Source organism: Palaemon carinicauda, chromosome 1 (genome assembly GCF_036898095.1).
Source record: "Palaemon carinicauda isolate YSFRI2023 chromosome 1, ASM3689809v2, whole genome shotgun sequence".
NCBI classification, from domain to species: domain Eukaryota; kingdom Metazoa; phylum Arthropoda; class Malacostraca; order Decapoda; family Palaemonidae; genus Palaemon; species Palaemon carinicauda.
Window position 1 is genome coordinate 263,048,671 of NC_090725.1, and position 18,821 is coordinate 263,067,491.

At 44.3% G+C, this 18,821-nt stretch overlaps 1 protein-coding gene across 11 annotated transcripts in view; it reads right to left on the minus strand.

The window, feature by feature from the left end:
• LOC137655760 (myotubularin-related protein 3) overlaps positions 1–18,821 on the minus strand; it is a 201,373-nt gene that overhangs the window by 19,309 nt on the left and 163,243 nt on the right. The window contains exon 18 of one of the 11 annotated variants that reach the window (XR_011046861.1): positions 4,692–4,889. The exons of 9 other annotated variants lie outside the window; for them this stretch is intronic. Coding sequence is in view for 1 of the 2 variants with exons in the window: in XM_068389947.1 (XP_068246048.1) it covers positions 17,442–17,451 (10 nt within the window). In the remaining variant the exon portion in view is untranslated. Of the gene's footprint in view, positions 1–4,691; positions 4,890–17,426; positions 17,452–18,821 lie in introns of those variants that run through there. One more of the 11 variants, XM_068389947.1, reaches the window with a different exon arrangement.

Sequence of the window (18,821 nt, forward strand, 5' to 3'; positions counted from 1 at the left end):
ACATGCGTCTGGCAGGGAGGACTGCGCATCGGTGGAGGAGCTCTCACAGGTGGGGTGTGGGAGCAGGCAGCCGCAGTATCTGCTGAGCGCACAACCTCTGCGGGTTGTAGGTTAACAGGAGGTGTTAACCTTCTCGGCATGATACTCCTGCATGAATGCCGCAAGCTGAGACTGCATAGTCTGCAGCATGGACCACTTAGGGTCTACTGTGGTTGGAGCAACAACAGACGGAGCAGTAGCCTGTTGAGGGACCACTCTACCTCTCTTGGGAGGTGTGCAGTCATCAGATGACTGTGGCGAGTCCGAACTGACCCAGTGGCTACACCTGGGCCGTTGGACAAGCTCGGAAGGGACCTTACGTTTGAGCGGTCGTGAGACCTTGGTCCACCGTTTCCTCCTGGAAACTTCTTCCACAGACGAGGAATGTAAGGGCTCATTCGTCTGTATGTGGATGGGACGATCCTTAACAGATACGTCCGCAACCACTGAGGATACGTCCGTGCGCCGATCAAGGCCTGCCGAACCCTTTGGTCCTTCGACATTGCTTCTCCCCTGGGCTTGGGAGCTTGCAAGAGGTCCCGGACTGGGAGGACGACTGGCACGCACAGATGTACCCTCATGCGCAACACTGACACTATGCACATCACTAGCACTAACACTTCCCACTGCACTCTTCGCTTTCAGCTCTCTGACATCTGCCAAGAGTTGATTGCGGTCACTAACCAACGACTCCACCTTCTCACCGAGAGCCTGAATGGCAAGCAACATATCAGCCATTGCAGGCTGAGCACTCGTAGCAGGTTCGGGAGTCACCACCACAGGGGAAGGAAAAGGTTGAGGGGTTATGGGGAGAGGAAAAATCCACAGAGCGAGAAGAACTCCTCCTATCTCTCTCCTTCTCTAACCTACGTGCATATCTAAGGAATTCGTTAAAATCGAATTCCGAAAGCCCAGCACATTCCCCACATCGATCTTCCAATTGACAGGATTTACCCCTACAATTGGAACATACGGTGTGAGGATCTATAGAGGCCTTCGGAAGACGCCTAGTACAAGTCCTAACACTACATTGCCTGTATTTAGGAACTTGGGAATGGTCAGACATCTTAAATTTAGAAGTAGTCAAGGGGGAATTCCAAAATTAAGCAAAGTTCGTTAACCAATAAATCAAATTAATTCCAAAAGCTTGCTAAGCTAAGGATAAAGCTTCCTGAACAGCGAAGGCTAAACTTTAGAGCAAATACATCACCAAATCGTGAACAAAAGACTCCAAAATCAACAGCGTATCCAAGTAGGTCTTGCCGGCGGCACGACAGAGGAAAAATTGAGTTCTTGTTGACAAGAAGTACTTGAGTACCTGACCACAGATGGCGCTGTTGAGTACACCCCCACCTGGATAGCGATCGCTGGCGTATCCCGACCGTAGATTTCTGTCGGGCAACGGAGTTGACAGCTACATGATCATCGGGTAAGATTAATATTGAAAAAAATAATGTCCAGATCATCAGTTACCTCCTCGATTGCTGAAATAGATGAGAAGTCAGATCTACTACTGTATCTTTAATTGATGGATTTTGGGTCTTAGCAGTAAACTCGGGTACACGAGAGAATGAAAGAGCTTTCCACACCCCGGGAGTGTGAAAACAAGATAAGATGGGCGATGTACCTCGCTCACTCTCTTTGATAAAGCTAAAGATAGAAGGAAGATTGTCTTGAGTAGGTGTCAATCAAACTTTGTGGAGGAGTTGGTAAAACGCCATCTTTGGTGATCTCAAAATCTTGATCACCCTCCAAAGAGGGGTTTTGAGTTTCCGAGGTGAGAAAGACTGCTCAAAATTCTTCATCAATACCGAGTTCCTACGAAGGGAAAAGATCAAGTCATTTCAGTCTGAACACCTGGCTTAAGGCTGAGCGTTAGCCTTTTACCGCTGAGACCGAGAGAAGTTTTTCCTTACATAGGAAAACTAGTCTTCAATCAATGGAATAGTGGCTTTGAGTGGAACTATACCCCTTCTACGACACTAATCATTAAAGTGACCACTTAGCTTGATACACTGCTGCAGAGTCAGAGGAGGTGCTGGATAACCCGGAGCACTCCACATGAGACCATTAAGCATGACCAGCATTACTCTTAGATTTTTTGATGACCTAATTTTGTTCAGCACCTGGCAGATCAGATAGAAAGGGGGAAAGGCATACACATGGGTGTTTTAATGTGTCCTCTGTCATCGCAGCTGGGAACAATACACTGAGTTTGTTGATCAAATGAGAGGTAAACATGTCTGTAATCGGGGAACTCGACAAAGTCTGAACCAATTATCATCCCTTGTTGGCTTGAATTGTCTGCTATTATGTTCCTCTTCCCTGGAATGAATCGTGCTGAAAGGTGAACGGCATTTACTTGGATCCAATGTTGTACTCCCACTGCTAGCAGGCAGAGCAGATGGGATATAGATGTTACTACAGTCATGTTGTCGCTCATCAACACTACCAAATGACCCTTGATTGTCTCTGAAAAGTATAGTAACACTAGATATAATGACTTCAACTCTAGGTAATCTATGTGGAAGGACTTTTCTTCCTGTGACCATGTACCTGAAACTTTTCCTACCTTAGATAGCTTCCCACCTTGGTAAGAAGCATCTGAAAAAAAGATACTGGAGTTGGAATCTGTAAGGAAGACCCTGCTAACAGATTCTTCTCCATTAGCCAACAATAAGCGAAAGGGGGATCTGATTTATGCAACCATTGACTTTTAGTGCCCATTGTAGAGAGCAAAGATGCATCCTTCCAAATAGTACTAGCTTCACTAGGGAGGAAACATGGCCCAGGAGCTTCTGCCAAGAGTGAGCTGGGTGGAAATGATTTTCCAGAAAGGGAGCTATAACCTGTCTGAACCTCTGGATTCTGTCTGATGATGGACGGACTCTAGCTTGGGCTCAGTCTATACCCATACTCGAGTACCGTATGCAGCTTTGAGGGACGAGACTGGACCAATCCAAGTTTGGGTGGACCCCAAGGTCATGACATAAATCAAAGAGGAGGTTCATGTGATGAATGAGTTATGATCTTAAAACTCTGCTAAGAGAAGCCAGTTGTCCAGGTACTTTAAGAGACTTATCACCATGATGTCTACCCATGAGGGAACCGAGAATGGTGCTGTTGACAGACTTTCAACTGGTACACTTTATGAAAGGGAACTTAAATACTGTACCTCCTTGATCTTGCATGAACAGACATTTGAAAGTAAAAATCTTTTAAATGGTTTAATTACTGTACCTGGTTTCTTAATCTTGAACTGCATTTGGAACAAAAACCAATTGAAGCAGGAAAAGTCTATGACAGGTCTACAGCCTCCTGTCAGTTTCTCTACCCGGAAGAAACCTGAAGAACCATCCAAGACTTCCTCTACAGTGTTTTTCATGACCATTTAATACACCTCTTTCTCCGGTAAGTCTTTCTAAGATCCCTTCATATCTCAGAAAATTTTAGAACATACAATTGCAATGTTTCCTATAAAATGTCTCGAGTAAATAAGTAAACTGAAATACCTATGTTGAAATCTTATTTTGTTATATTCCATAAAAAAAATTACAAAAAAACATTTTTAATCAACAATTTTGGGAAGTTAAAATAACCCAACATTAGTAAGAAATAAAATGATATAGTAACGAGCGAAAACCAATATAGAAAAACTAAAAGTTTACACATGCTTTGTTCATATATGATGCATTTTCTGGTAAAACTAGTAGTTAGATGACAAAATATGAAGTTATTTTTAAATACTAGTCTGCAATTTAATCTAGATATGTGTTTAGTATAAACTTTATTCCATATATTAGATTACCACTTTCAAAGAAACAAAGTTTTATTTCCTTCACAAAGACCAAGAAGAGTTAATAGAAAACAGTGCTGTTGCTAGACAGAATCCTGTGACTAGGTCAAAACTTGGAACCCCCCCCCCCCATTTTGGTCAGAAAATTCAGGGTTAAAAGTTCTTAATAGCCACTTTTTCAAAAAAACGAGGCACATATGCAATGTTTACTTCATATCAGACATTTTAAATAAATTAGGATACTATTGACACATGTGACTTGAAAATCAAACGCTTAATATGCTGGCCAAGAGGGGATGTTTGATTAACAACAGGGTTGCAAGAACCTAACCCATTGTTAAGACAGACTGAATATCAAAATTAGAGTAAAATATGTTACTTGACAAAGTTTCTAGCAAACCTTGAAAATAAATATTGCGAAGTGAAAAAAATAATTTAGTAGGAAAGATATTGCAATGGAGGAAGAACAAAGCAGCAGTGTAGAACCTTAGGACAATGTTCAAGTTTTGCAAACTCATAACAGAATTAGTGATGCATGGGTTCAATGCTAAGAGCATTTATTTTGATTTTTTCAGATGTTTTTCTAGAGATGTCTCTTGGTGGATAAGACAAATTATGATTAAAAGGTTGTAATTAGAAACTTTATCTGCATACAACTGTCTGTACAGACTTGATACCTACAATTTCAAATTGTTTTAGCTTCAACTCTACTTAATATTCTACCATCAATTATCAAGACTAATTTCTTTTATCATTTTTATAAAAATACTGCACATACTCATTAGTAGGGTAACTTTAAAAAATCAAGCAGGTTATTTAAATCAAAATCACCCTTTGAAAATCTAACTTAGTCTACCTCTTAGAGCAGAAGGGCTGAATGCTCGAACAAGAAGAGCTGCTGCACTCCTGTTACCACTATAACACACACCCTTTAATTCTATCCTTCAGTTTCTTGACAATTTCTGGAAATTGCTTCAAGAGCTTCCCATTCTCTGAGGCCCTTTCCCCAATTTCAGAAGTATACACATTCTCTGTGGTCCCCTCACTACTGCAGCTGCCAGAGGTAAGAATCAATAGCTAGCCTAAAGAGGAAGATAACTATTACACAGCCCAATGAAAATACCATTCCCAATGCAATATGTCCTGTCAAAATGGTACTCATCAGAACTTCAAATCCTATTTTAGGTAATATAAAAAGATATTGCTAAAGTAGAATTACCGAAAGTATCAAAAGCATGATACTTTACTGTATAACAATAACTTAATATAAAATAAAATGTGAAAAACTGAAGTATCGGTAACACTGCTTTTTGGCAATTTTTTTTTTCTTAAATAAAAATGAAACCTTTTATGGTTGAAAAAGACACCCAACTTCTAATCTCCACTAATAGCTTTGCTGAGAAAGGATATAGCAACTGTAAAAAAAAAAATTAAACTACAGTACCCTGTATGGGCAAGAAGTGGGGTACCATAAAAGTAACTTTGAGAAATATCCAGCCAAGCATATTAAATTACAGGTAGTCATGGACTCGCAACTGTTCGACCACTTTTTTCACTGTGATGACGTCACTAGTATGAATACACTAATAGGACAACTATTTCTTTGGAAATGATCTATTTTCTTGTATAAAAATTAACTTTATCTTGGTTAGTTAGTATTTTCTTAATCCTTTTCACTAAAAAATGCATGAGAAAAGTTTTAATATCTGTCAAGTTCATATCATACGCCTGGTGACGTCATATTGCCGGTGGAAAGCGAGTGGGCAATAGAGTGATTTCCTTCCAAAAGGCTAACGATTAGTATTTAAAGGCCACTCATGAATGGCAGAGGCAAGGGACAGTGACGCTGCCTTATCAAGCACGACAATGCCCTAGAGACTGACCTAGTCCTCTCCACCCAATCTAGGACCACAGAGAGCTAGGCAATGGCTGCTAATGACTCGGCAGGTAGACTTGTAGGTTTCCCCAAAGCCCCATCCTTAGTTCACAAGGATAGTAAGGTTACAGAGATCAAAGGAACTAACAAGTTTGAGCAGGACTTGAACCGCAGTCTGGAGTTCACCAGTCAAGGACATTCCCTCATCGGCAACCACAACCCTAGTCGAAATATTGAGTAACAATACAAAGTATTTTGTGGTTCTGTATCGATTATTATTAGTACTAATTAATGTTAATTTGACTCTACGCTATTTTTATTTCATCTCTGATAATAGATCGATATCTATCTAACAAAAGTACACAAATATGACAAATATTTTCTTAGAAATATATATATGCTTTTACATTATAAAAATTAAATACTATTGTTTGGTATGTTAATATTTTCTTTCAATTATTGCAAGAAAAAAGAAAAGGGTTTTACATATTTCACAAGTCATTCTTTGTCGACTTCATGTTACATGTCCTGTGTACATTATATTTCTGGCAAAAGGAGCGCTGGCAAACTGAACGATTTCCTATCGTTGTGTTAATAGTAAGTACAGTAATTTTATTATCCCCATCATTGAAACATCTAGTATCGGTATCAAGTGTTTCAGTAGTATGTATAAGCTGTTATGAGTATAGTACTCTACTACTTACAGTAAATTCAAGAAAAGAAGTCTGACAGCATCATACTTCTGGCGTATGGCAAGTGGTAAATCAAGTGATTTCCTTTCTATGCATTACTGAGTAATATTAGTTATTCTTCCCACAATAGAAACATTGAGTAATGATACAAAGAATTTCTAATAATGCCTAAAGAAATATGAAGATTTAACAGTGAAAATCAGAGAGAGAGAGAGAGAGAGAGAGAATTTTCTATAAAATATTGATTGGTGCTGATGTAATATTCAATATGAAGATATTTCGAATGAGTTGAGGAAAGTATATAAACAACACCGTGTTATCCATACTTTCCCATAATCGCAATATGGTAGCGTGACTGTGAAATAAGTAGATGACTACCAAAAGTAATTGTTGATTATTGAAATTATCCCAAATTTGAAAAAATAGAATACACACATGCTTTAATAAACCATAATGAATCTCAACAACACCTAATGAAATATGAAGGCTTGATAATGAACTAAAAATTAAATACTGTGTGTGTAAGCTTTAAAATTGGACTACTAGTACGCACGCGTACACAGAGAAAGAGAGAACGTATTCATATGATAACTAATAATAATGGCTATAAACGTACTGTATGAAGAAAATTATATTCTGTAACATATTGGTGTTGATGTAATATTCATCAAGAGGATATTTTGAATAAATTTATACAAACAATACTCATTCCCTCGATCCGGTAGCAGGCCCTTCAGATCAGCTGATCACAACCAAGGTAAACAAAAAAAAAAGTTGGATATTGTCGATTGTTAAAATGCTTCCAAAATTGAAAAATAGAATACAAAAATGATTAATTAGAACTTATGATATCCTTTAAATTTAGAAATAATGATATAATCAGAAAATATTGTCGAATCATGACACTAAAGAAATTTACAGGAAATTAACTTTTTAAGTTCGAAATATGTCCAGATCGACTTTCAACGCATCTCTTGGTCCCTATCTCAGTCATAAGTCGACAACTACCTGTATAGTAATATCATGATTGGCTTTAAGCAGGAACAAGTTACTTCCATTGTGTGATTCTCACTTTGCAGCGTTAACATTTCACATTTTGTCAAAATGCAATAATTTCAAACTACCCACACCAGAGGTATCCTCTTTACAGTAAATACATGAGTTTTTCTTCCTGATAGAATTATTGATGGTGGATCTCACAAGATTGTAAAATAATCTGACACTACTTACTCAGCTTTGCACCATTATAAATATACATTTGATTACATATTTTATCGATACAGTATGTAAATTCGATTTCTCTTTGCTCCAATTTCAAGTTTTTTGTCTTTGTTTATGGACATTGTATGGGAACCTGCACACTTTTAAGTACTTACGCATATTTCATAAGTGTGCACATAACAAATAACAATTGATCATAAATTACTAAAATGACAAATTCGGAGATAATTTGTATTTTTCCCTAACTAACACAAACCTGTAGTATTGTGGATTATTTTTCAGCAAAGCTGGAAGGTAGCCATTAGACAAAGTGCGAGGTGGAAACCCCGCTTAACCACTTGAGTGGGTAGGCCAGGGATGGCTGGGGGGTACCAAGACGCCTCTATATATACTCTCACAGCCATGAACTGCGTTATTTTTTTATTGCAACAGGACTTCTGGAGGACAGGTGATGGCAGGCCAAATCATAAATAATTATCACAAATTTTTAGTAATTTGTATTTTTCCTAATATACTTACCGAGAACTACTTTCTTAAGAGGTACCTGGAATCTCCTCTCAACCGACCAGAGTTTTGAGTAGTTTACCCTACTTCCGTTTTCTGTGAGGACTACCCCAGGCGGAAGGATACGTGCCCTAAGGCTAGTCCCGAGCCAAGTCGTGCGTTAGCTTGGGTCTCGACCCTCAGTAAGTTCTTGGATGTTAAAAATAACTAAGGGTCAGAAAGGCACTCGGGGAAGGAAGGGAGGGCCATTACCCGAAAGTAGTTCTCGGTAAGTATGTTAGGAAAAATACAAATTACTAAAAATTTGTGATTTGTTCCAACACAAGAGACTTACCTCGAACTACTTTCTTAGGAGACTTACACTTTAGGAGGTGGGAGTGTCTACCTGACCTAGACCCAACTAAGCAGAACGGCTGTGAACCTAGATAGGAGACTAGGTTCTAAAGGTTGACGGAAAACGAACCGTAGGAAAACTACAAAAAGAGCTCACACTAGTGTCTAAGTACTGTACTCACCCTTAAAATATTTCTTGTTGTTGTGTCCAGCGATGAAACTGAATCCATGTCTTGTTCAGTCTCTACTTGGTCAAATCTCCGGGGAAAGAAGAGAAAAGAGAAGACAAGGGGAAAAGGGGAAAAGGGAAAATGAACCTGTGTCTTTTTGGTCTTTATAACCGCGATTATACCTGGGGCTTTGGCCGTTGAATCGCTTGGAGCGCGGAGATGACTGTCCCTATAGAGAACCCGTCTAGAGACTTCCTCGAACATTCTTTGAGGTAGTGGACTGTGAACGTAGATTGGTTCGACCAGGTGCCTGCCTTGAGGATCTGCGCTACTGCCATGTTTCTCTCAAAGGCAAGAGAGGTACTTCTACCTCTAATGTCATGTGGTCTGGGCCTACCTGGAAGGGGAAGACCGGCACTACTATAGGCCTTGATGATCACCTGTTGAAGCCAAAAGGAGATGGTATTCTTAGAGATCGGCTTCCTCACTGTGCCCGTGGAGACGAAAAGGTTCTTGATGCCAGGTCGGAGACTAGCAGTCCTCTCCAGATATTTCCTTAAGGCCCTGACTGGACACAACTTCAAAACTTCCGGATTACCTGACCGAGGAATTGCTGGAACAGTGAACCCTTCGAATCTCGGATCCCAGACAGCTGGATTTTGTGTTTTAGCCACAAATGTAGGAGCAAACTTGAAGGAGACCTCTTGCCAACCTCTTGTGAGCGAGACTTCGTAGGACAAGCAATGGATCTCGCCCACCCTCTTAGCTGAAGCCAAGGCTAACAGGAAGACCGTCTTGAGCGTGAGATTTCTATCTACTATGTCCTTCAAAGGTTCAAAGGGTGGCTCACTCAGCATTTTCAGAACCCGAGCTACATCCCATTGTGGCACCCTGGAGGCATGAGGAGGGCAGGTTTGCTCAAAGCTCCTGATGAGCATAGAGATGTGCCTAGAGGAACCCAGATCAATGCCTTTCAAGAGGAAAACTTGGCCTAACGCTGCACGGACTCCCTTGATGGCTGGAATTGACATGCACACCACGTCCCTGAGATGTACGAGGAAATCCGCAATGTCCGGAATCGAGGCTCCTAAGGGATTGATGTTTCTGGAGGCCCACCATTTCGTGAAAGTGGCCCATTTTGCCTGGTACACCGCTGCCGATGAGTGCCTCAGATAACGAGACATTCTTTCAGCTGTTCCTGCCGAATAACCTTCTTTCCTGAGGAGCCGCTGGATAACCTCCACGCGTGAAGGCGCAGAGATCGTGGATTGTCGTGGAACCTTTGGAAGTGTGGTTGCCTTAGGAGATCTGGTCTGTCTGGCAGAGGCCACGGGGGAAGGCACGCCATCTCTCTTAGGTCCGTGAACCATTCCCTCTCCGGCCACCAAGGCGCTACCAAAGTCATCCTTAGATTGAGAGCCGTTCTTACTCTGTTGAGCACTTGCCTGATCAGTGTGAAGGGAGGGAAGGCATACACGTTGAGATTGTCCCACCTGTGTTGGAAGGAGTCTTCCAATGCCACCTTTGGGTCTGGGACAGGAGAACAGAATACGGGGAGTTGTGCGTTCAGCCTGGTCGCGAAGAGGTCCATCACCGGCGAACCCCACTTTTGGATGATGAGACTTGCTACCTCTGGATGAGGGGACCATTCGGTCCCTACCACCTGGCCCATTCTGCTGAGTCCGTCGGCTAGGACATTCCTCTTTCCCGGAATGAATCTTGCTGTTATTACGACTTGTTCCGTCTCGGCCCAATCCAGAATCTCCGTGAGGTCGCACAACTCCTTCGATTTTAGACCGCCTTGCTTCTTTATGTAGGCTACTACTGTGGCATTGTCGCACATTTAACGCCACTGTGTTTCCCCTTAGAAGACCGACGAACTGAAGGCACGCTTTTTGAACGGCGTTTATCTCCAGGACGTTGATATGTTGCGTCTTTTCCACCTCTGTCCAAGAACCCCTTGCTGACTCCCCGCGAAGGTGAGCTCCCCATCCTTCCTTGGAGGCGTCCGTGAAGAGGAGCATCTCCGGGGGCTCCGCCGCGAAGGGCATCCCCTTGAGGATGTTTGCTCAGTCTCTCCACCACTCAAAGGATTGCTTTGTCCCTGGAAGAACAGGAATTACTTTGTAGGGCGACCCTACTTGGTTCCAGAGCCCCTTCAGGTTCCATTGGATGGCCCTGAGTTTCATTCTCCCTTGGGGAACCAGCTTCTCCAAAGACACTAGATGTCCTATCAATCTCTGCCAATCCTTCGCTCTCCTGGGCTGGCCCGATAGGAAGGGACGGAGGATCTGGTCCAGGTTGTTCAGCCTTTCTTCCGATGGGAAGACTCTCACTAGTCGGGAGTCTAGGACCATCCCCAAGTACGTCATCCTTGTGGAGGGAGACAGGTGCGACTTCTCCAGGTTGATGGTGATATTCAGAACCTTGCAGAATTGCATTAGCTTCGCGCCTTGTTCCTTCAAAACTGCCTTTGAGGAAGAAAGGAGTAACCAGTCGTCCACGTAGCGAATCAGATGAATTCCCCATTCGTGAGCCCATACAGAGACAGTCGTGAAGATTCTCGTGAAGATTTGGGGGCTGTCGATAGGCCGAAGCAAAGAGTCTTGAATTGCAAGATCTGGGTATCCCACTTCACCCGAAGGTAGTTCCTGCTGGAGGGTTGAATGGGGATCTGGAAATAGGCGTCCTTGAGATCTATGGAAATCATATAGTCTCCTTCCCTCAAGGACTCCAGGACCGACTTCGGGGTGTCCATCTTGAAGCCGGTCTTGCATACAAACTTGTTGAGGGCTAACAGATCTATGACTGGTCTCCAACCCCCGTCGCTTTCTCCACCAGGAAGAGGCGGCTGTAGAAACCTGGACCCGGTTGTAGCACAGTTTCCATTGCCCCTTTCGTTAACATAGTGGAGACCTCTTCTTGTAAGGCCTCCCTCTTCAAGGGGTCCCTGGGACTAACCACTGCACCTGACTTGCTGAGATAAGAGGTGGAGGATCTGCCAGGAACGGGAGCCTGTACCCCTCTTAACACTGTTACCGTCCAGGGTTCCGCTCCGTAATTCTTCCATGCTTGCCAAAATCGTTTGAGGCATCCCCCTACCTGAGGCTTGGGCAGGAGTGGGGGGCCTCTCAACCTACCTCCTTCTGGAGGAGCGACCTGACCGGCCTCTCCTGGAAGCTGAGTGGGCTGTTCTATAAGAGGCTAGGGCTGTGGGATCGCCCCTGCGGGAGGGCTGCGAAGGGTGAGATCACAGGGAAGCCGGGGGCTCTCTCCTCACCTGGCTAGGGGGGGCTCGAGACGTCGACGGTCCATCCGGAGGAGGCCTTCTGTAAGTGGGCCTCCTCATGGTATGAGGTCTGGGAGTGTTCACTTCCTTCCGTTTCGACAGTTTCTCCACCACTTCTTCCATCTGTTTCAGGGGAAAGAGTCCGTCACCCCACACAAAAAGGTTCCTCAAGGTCCTCGCCTCCCTGTCCGGTATACACCTGGACAATTTATTTAAGATTGTGTCCCTTCTTCGCAGAACCCAATTGGCGGATAACGCTGGGGACTGAAAAGTTAGAAACTTCAAGGCCCGTCCTTCGGAGCTGATAAGTTCCTTCAGCAGTGCTTGGTTGGACGGCACTGCAGAGTCGGCGGAAGCCTGGATGCCTACTAGTGTCGAGGCCCACCAGTCTAACCAAGAGGTGACGTTGACGAGATCTTTGGACATCTTCTCCATCATCGTCGCCTCCGATGGAGAAAAACAGATAGGAGCTGAGGAGCCCTCTCCTCCGAAGTTCCCTGACCTAAGACTTCCAAGGAGTCTTCCACTTTGCTGGCTCCTTGTGGCTGTCCTTCCATCCAGTAGTACTTACTTTGGGACTTCAACCTCTGGAGTAACTTGGAGGACCCTTGAACCTTGGAACCTTCAGCATTTCGTGCCACAACCTTGTCTATGTGAGCACGGCCAAGCCTCACATCTCTGGCTACAGGTAGGGCTAAGGAGGGCTTCTGTTGGACGGGCTCCTCCATTAGTCTATCAAGGCTAGACCGCCAGGCATCCTCGTCTGCAGGCAGTGGTTCCTCGATCCTGTGGTGATGGCGAGTCAGACCAATAACCCTCCTATAAGCGGAGTCCTCCGCTGGCGCGGTTTCAGTGTCACCATCCGCACCCTCCGTCCGAGGTTGAGGAACCGTACTGACGGTGGCCTTCGCACCAGGCTGTGGTCTGAGGACGGGCATGGCGGAGGGCTCGGGCATCTCCGTCCTCCGTTTGCCTTTCTTCAAAGGGGAAGAGGCTTCCGTGGGTTTGCCCGACGGAGGAAGCCGTCCCTCTATATCGCTCGGCTGAGCTAACTCGACGAGGCTGGCCGTCCGAAAAGGCGACTCCCTCCGCTGGGCGGGTAGAGAAGCCCGTTTCGAGGTCTTATGCCTGTCCGAAGAGCTCCTTGGGTCTTTGTGAGGGTCAACTCTATGGCTGGTGGAGGCCCTTCTAGGAGGACTGTCTCCGGGAAGTCAACCCACAGTGCTCGGGAGAGTAGTAAAGTCCGCGAGCTTACTGCGGGGAACGAGAACCCATTGCTCCTTCGGTGAACTACTCCTCCTGGGTTTCTTCTTTGGGGACCTTGACCGCTTCCTCCCATGCCGTGACCTAGAGCGGGACCTCGAGGGGGAGCGCCGTCTCCTGGATCTGTCCCTCCTTCGACGGTGTCTTCTCCACGCCGCCTCCTCCGATGACAACGATGAGCCTACCTCCGAGGACCCTGACGACTCCTCGTAACAACTCCGAGAGACGGGAACGTCCGCTTTCACCATTTTCTGGGTTCCGGATGTCGAAGGCCGAAGGAAGACGTCGGGAACCGCCGATAGAGGGGCTGAGAGAGATATCGGACGATCAACATTCTGGAACCAGGACCCAAGGCCGTCATCCCCCCTCGAAGGTGACCTACAGGGAGTTCTCGGGGGCCCCCATCCGAGGGGATCTTCTAACGGCGAATCTTCTTTTCCTGGGGCTCCTTCAGCTGCGGAGGCACCTGAAACATAAATCCACGATGCTGGTGAAGATACAGGGAAATCCTTATTCCACATAGGGTCGTCCGAAGAGACGTGCCCCCCATGCACAAGGGCATCGTCTTGCGGACCCTCACTAATAAAACTGTCAGGCGCCCCCACTTGCCTGTAAAGGCTCAGCAACCCCAGAATCCCGAAGACACGACTCCTGGGGAAGAACCATTGGCTTCTTCCCCGCAACGGACTTACCTCGTCCCCTACTCTGGGTAGGGGATGAAGAGGGGACCCTGTCAGACTTCTCTCCTGTAGACGTTGCGGGCGAAGAAATGCTGGACTTCCTGAGCGAGCGTTTAGACGACTTGTTCTTCTTCGTCCCAAACCTCACCCACTGCACTTCAGTCCACGACACACTCCGGACACGTGTCTGAAGGAGAGCAAACTCTACCCCTGCACGAAGAGCAAAGGGAGTGCGGGTCCACCTCAGGCTTAGATAAGAACGCACCACACGATTTTCCAGCCTTAGGCCCAGGACAACGGCGATGATGCTCCATACCGCCCTAGCACAATACCGCAAGACACAGGAACGCAGCGGGAAAGGATAAGAAGGGCAAGAGAACACTTTACAAACACAAGGGAAAACAAGCGGACACGCGAGAGCACAAGGGAAAGTATAGCGGGCCAAGCGGGAACCACTTGGGACACACGAGTCGGGGACACAAAGGGTCGCACCGAGACAAGGAGAGCGTCGAGATGATATCACGACGCGACCAGAGAACTTATTGAGGGTCGAGACCCAAGCTAACGCGCGACCAGGCTCAGGACTAGCCTCAGGGCACGTATCTTCCGCCTGGGGTAGTCCTCACAGAAAACGAAAGTAGGGTAAACTACACAAAACTCTGGTCGGTTGAGAGGAGATTCCAGGTACCTCCTAAGAAAGTAGTTCGAGGTAAGTCACTGTGTTGGAACAAACAGGGTTTTATTAGTTAGGGAAAAAAAAAATTAACTGAATTTGTCATTTGTCCCCATCCTAAAAAACCTTATGGCATTTATGTGGATGACTCGCTCCTATGACGGTGGAAGTCCAAATTCCCGCATGGACATTGACCAGAGTTTACCTTGACACCGCTAAACATACAAAGCGAGTATGACAGCGGCCTGAGCAATTAATTTGTCATGAGAGGTATGCACGTCTTGTATGAATACATTATGAGTTTATATATTATAGAAAATACATGAAGACGTTTCCCATTGCTTACATTGCGGGAAGCAATGCGGACGTAGACAGTATATTAATTTATGACAACACTAGGCTACAAAGGGAAGTGATAATTATCTGCAGAGGTTGAAGCCAGCTTGCAGGGGGACCCATGACGCTGTACCACAGGGGGGGGAGATAAAGAAAGGAAAATGCCAAACATATGCTCATTCATCCCAGTGTTAACCCGGGTAACCAATGCTCTCAACCATGTTTCTACACGCCCGCCTGTAATACCTGCAACACGGAAAAGTTGCGTTTGAATGCAAAGGACTTACTGATGCCCCTGACATCATGGGCTCTAGGTCGTCCAGCCGGAGGAGGATCAGGGACGAGCTTTTTCAATCACTTGGCATATCCAGGATGAAATAGTGTTTTTAGTAATCCTCCTCTAACCCCTTCCGGAGATAACAAAAAGTGATTTTAGTCTGGGCCGTGTTGCTGAAGTGCGTTGAAGATATCTCAAACTCCTCACTAAGCACAGTAACAATTGAATCTAAAGGGGCCCGAATCTAGGGTCCAGTACCCCCTACCCCCTAATTTTGAGTATTAGCAATGAACTCAGGGATGAAGCTGAGTGTCACTCCCCCCATCTCCTTGAATGGACGATGTCATATGAGAGGCCATGTAGTTCACTGACTCTTTGCCGAGGCTAAAGCGAGCAAGAACACAGTCTTCAAAGAGAGGTTTTGGTCAGTTGCATGGTGTAATTGTTCGTAGGGAGGTCCTTATAAGGACCTCAAAATGCAAACCACGTTCCCGGGAGGACGCCTGATCTCTGACTGATGGCAAGAGATCTAATAACTCCGAATGAGTAGAGAAGCTCAAACAAAGAGGAAATATCCATTCCTTTCAGCTTAAAGGTGACGCTTAAGGCTGAGCGAAAGCCTTTCACCACCGAGACTGAAAGGAGTTTTTACTCCCGAAGGTATACAAGGAACTCCACTACTACGGGAATAAAGGCATCGAAAGGAGAGATATTCCTTCCACAACACCAACCACAGAAGATTGTACATTTTGCCTGGTAAAATGAGGCTGAGGACTTACGCAAGTATCTGGACATTCTCTAAGCAACTTGTTGTGAAAAGCCCTTCTGAGAGAAAACAGACGCTGGATAGTCTCCAGGCATGAAGTCAAAGTGACTGCACGGTTCTGTGGACGCTGTTTGCGCGTGGTTGTCTGAGTAAATCTGGTCATGGAGGGAGTTCTCTCGGTAGATCTACCAGTAGTTGCAGGAGGTCCAGAAACCCCTCTGCATAATGCCATAGCAGAGCTACACGGATCCTCGCTAGACCTTTGGACATTGGTTTTGTTGAGCAATCTTCTCATCAGTCAGAATGGGGAGGAAAGTCGTACCCGTTGTTGTCCCACCGTTGTTGAAATGCATCCTGCAATAGAGCCTGAGGGTCAGGGTCTGTAGAACAGTAGAAAGTAAGCTAGCTGTTCAGAGATGTACACCACTCTGGTGTTGTCGCTCATCAACACCACAGAGTGGTTTGCCAGCAACTGTTAGAACTGATGAAAAGCTAGGTATGCTGCTGTCATCTCTAGGAGATTATGTGCTGGTACCTTTCTGACTCTGACCAAAGGCTGGAAATCATGTGATGCAGCAAGTGGACTCCCAATCCTTCTTTTGATGCATCTGTATAGAGCATCAAGTCCGGAGGAGGGACGAGAAGATCTTGACCTCTGCAAAGGTTTTCGTCTGCCACCCACCAAAGCAGGTCAGCCACTTGAAAATCTAATGTCCGGCGGATCCAAGTGTTGGTTCCACAAAAGAAAAAAAGTGACGCACCTCACGACCGTAAGAGTATATAAAGAGGCGGCTGGGTACCCCTCAGCCACCCCCACCTACTCACTCAAATGGTTAGGCAGGGTTGCCACCTTGCACTTTTAGTCTAATGGCTACCTTCCAGCTTTGCCAAAAGATAATCCACATAAATAACATAAGGTTGTAATATAAGAACAATTAAAGATTATTTTAGAATACAAATGATCAAAACTTTGCCATTTGCTCTTGCTAGCAGTACTCAGGCAACACAAAACATGTCCATATTAAAACAATTCCTAATTCAATAAAGTGTGTGCTTTTACCTAGCAAGTTTACTAGAATAATGAATAGAAAATTAGATAGTTTCAAAATTTATGATCAACATTGTAATAAAACCAAATTAATTCAAATATGTTCAATATCATCTCATGAATTAAAACAATAAGAAAATTACTGCAGACTAAATATGAACTATAAATATACTGTATAATAAAAGTTTACAAAATAATAATAAATATATATTAAATTAGCAGTAAATGAAACTAAACTATGAAGCCATATATCATAATAAATACTCAAATTTTATCAAAAGACCATTCTTATAGAAGGCAATTGATAAAATGTTTTAGGACTATTATCTAGTTTGTGAAAATGTTAATACATTTATACTAATTCCCAAAATCTACAGTAAAACCGAGTCCTATTTCTTTGGCACAGCAAGCTTTAAACAGGGTTTTTTTAAAGTGGTCAATACTGACCTCCCTAGGTAGCTGAGATGATCAAAGAGGTTCATCGGTGGCTGAGTAAAAAAAAAAAATTCAAGAAATGTATATGAAAGGTACTTTTAATTCTTTATTATTACCTAATTCAATTTAGCCTTTTTCATAACATTACCTAATTACAAGTAATTAATTTATTTTTATTTTGCAGTTATAAAATAGCATTATTTCTATGAACTTCCCCTGAGGTTCATATTACTTTGTATTCAAAGCTTTGACTTACACTGATGCTACCCTTCAAGAGGCCATGCCACCTGCCTACTTGGAAAAGTAAGATGCTATAAGCCAAAGGGCTCCAACAGGGTAAAATAGCCCAGTAAGGAAAGTAAATAAACTACAAAAATAAACAATAAAAATAACGTATTTCAAGAACATTAACAACATTAAATTAGATCCTTTACATATAAAATATATAAAAAAAAAAATTAAAAAAAATAAGAGGAAGAGAAGCAAGCTAGAATAGCATGCCCAAGTGTACCACCAAACAAGAGAACTCTAATCCAAGGCAGTGGAAGGCCATGGTACAGAGGCTATGACGCAATGCTAACCAGAGTCCAAAGAAACGGTAAAGGTCAGAAACCAGGTGAACCATGATGAGGAAGATCCTCCAAAGAGGAGCACTGCAAAGATTTAGCTGAAGACCCAACAGACATCTCTTTGACAACGGCGAAAGAGCATGTCTGAGGCGACGAAGAGGACTATGAACTCGGCAAGCTCGCCGATGATGATTTTCCACAGGGAAGACTGCTCAGCTGAAAGGTCTCCAAAGAGGTGTCTCTATGGGTGGTCTCTCTTACCAACGAGACGAGGTGATCATCAGCATGAGACTTGCCTCGGACTTTGCTCTGCCCCCGACGGAAGAGTCAGCTCAGCATGGGGGGGGGGTTAGTCTTTGGCGAGGAAATTGCAACACTTGGTGAGATGTAGCTGTCAGCAATTCTCCCCCCCAGGCGAGAAGGTTGCCAGACAGAGAAGATGAAGGGAAGTTCTCCCTCAGAAGGGAAAGTAGTCCAGAGGCGGATCACCGGGCAGCGGCCTTTGCTTCTCATCAACAAATCTTGTTCAAGTTGAAGGTCTGCATTGAGCGCTCCCTGAGAAAACGTAGCCGGAGTTAGTTCCTCCCGGTTAGCGTGCTGATCAGGAGCTGCCACAGGCGCAGGAGAACAGGAAAGTGATGGCGCAGTGACAACAGATTCCACTGGAAAAACGGCACTGCTCTCCTACATTGGCTATCTTTGCGAAACTAAGAAATACGGTATCACAAACTGAGGAAAAATAAAAATAAATTATGCGATAAAAAAACTCCCACGGGAGGAGCACCCAATTCACAGACGGGAAAAGTGTCCCCCAACAGAACAGACAAAAATTAAGGACTGCACACTCCATTACC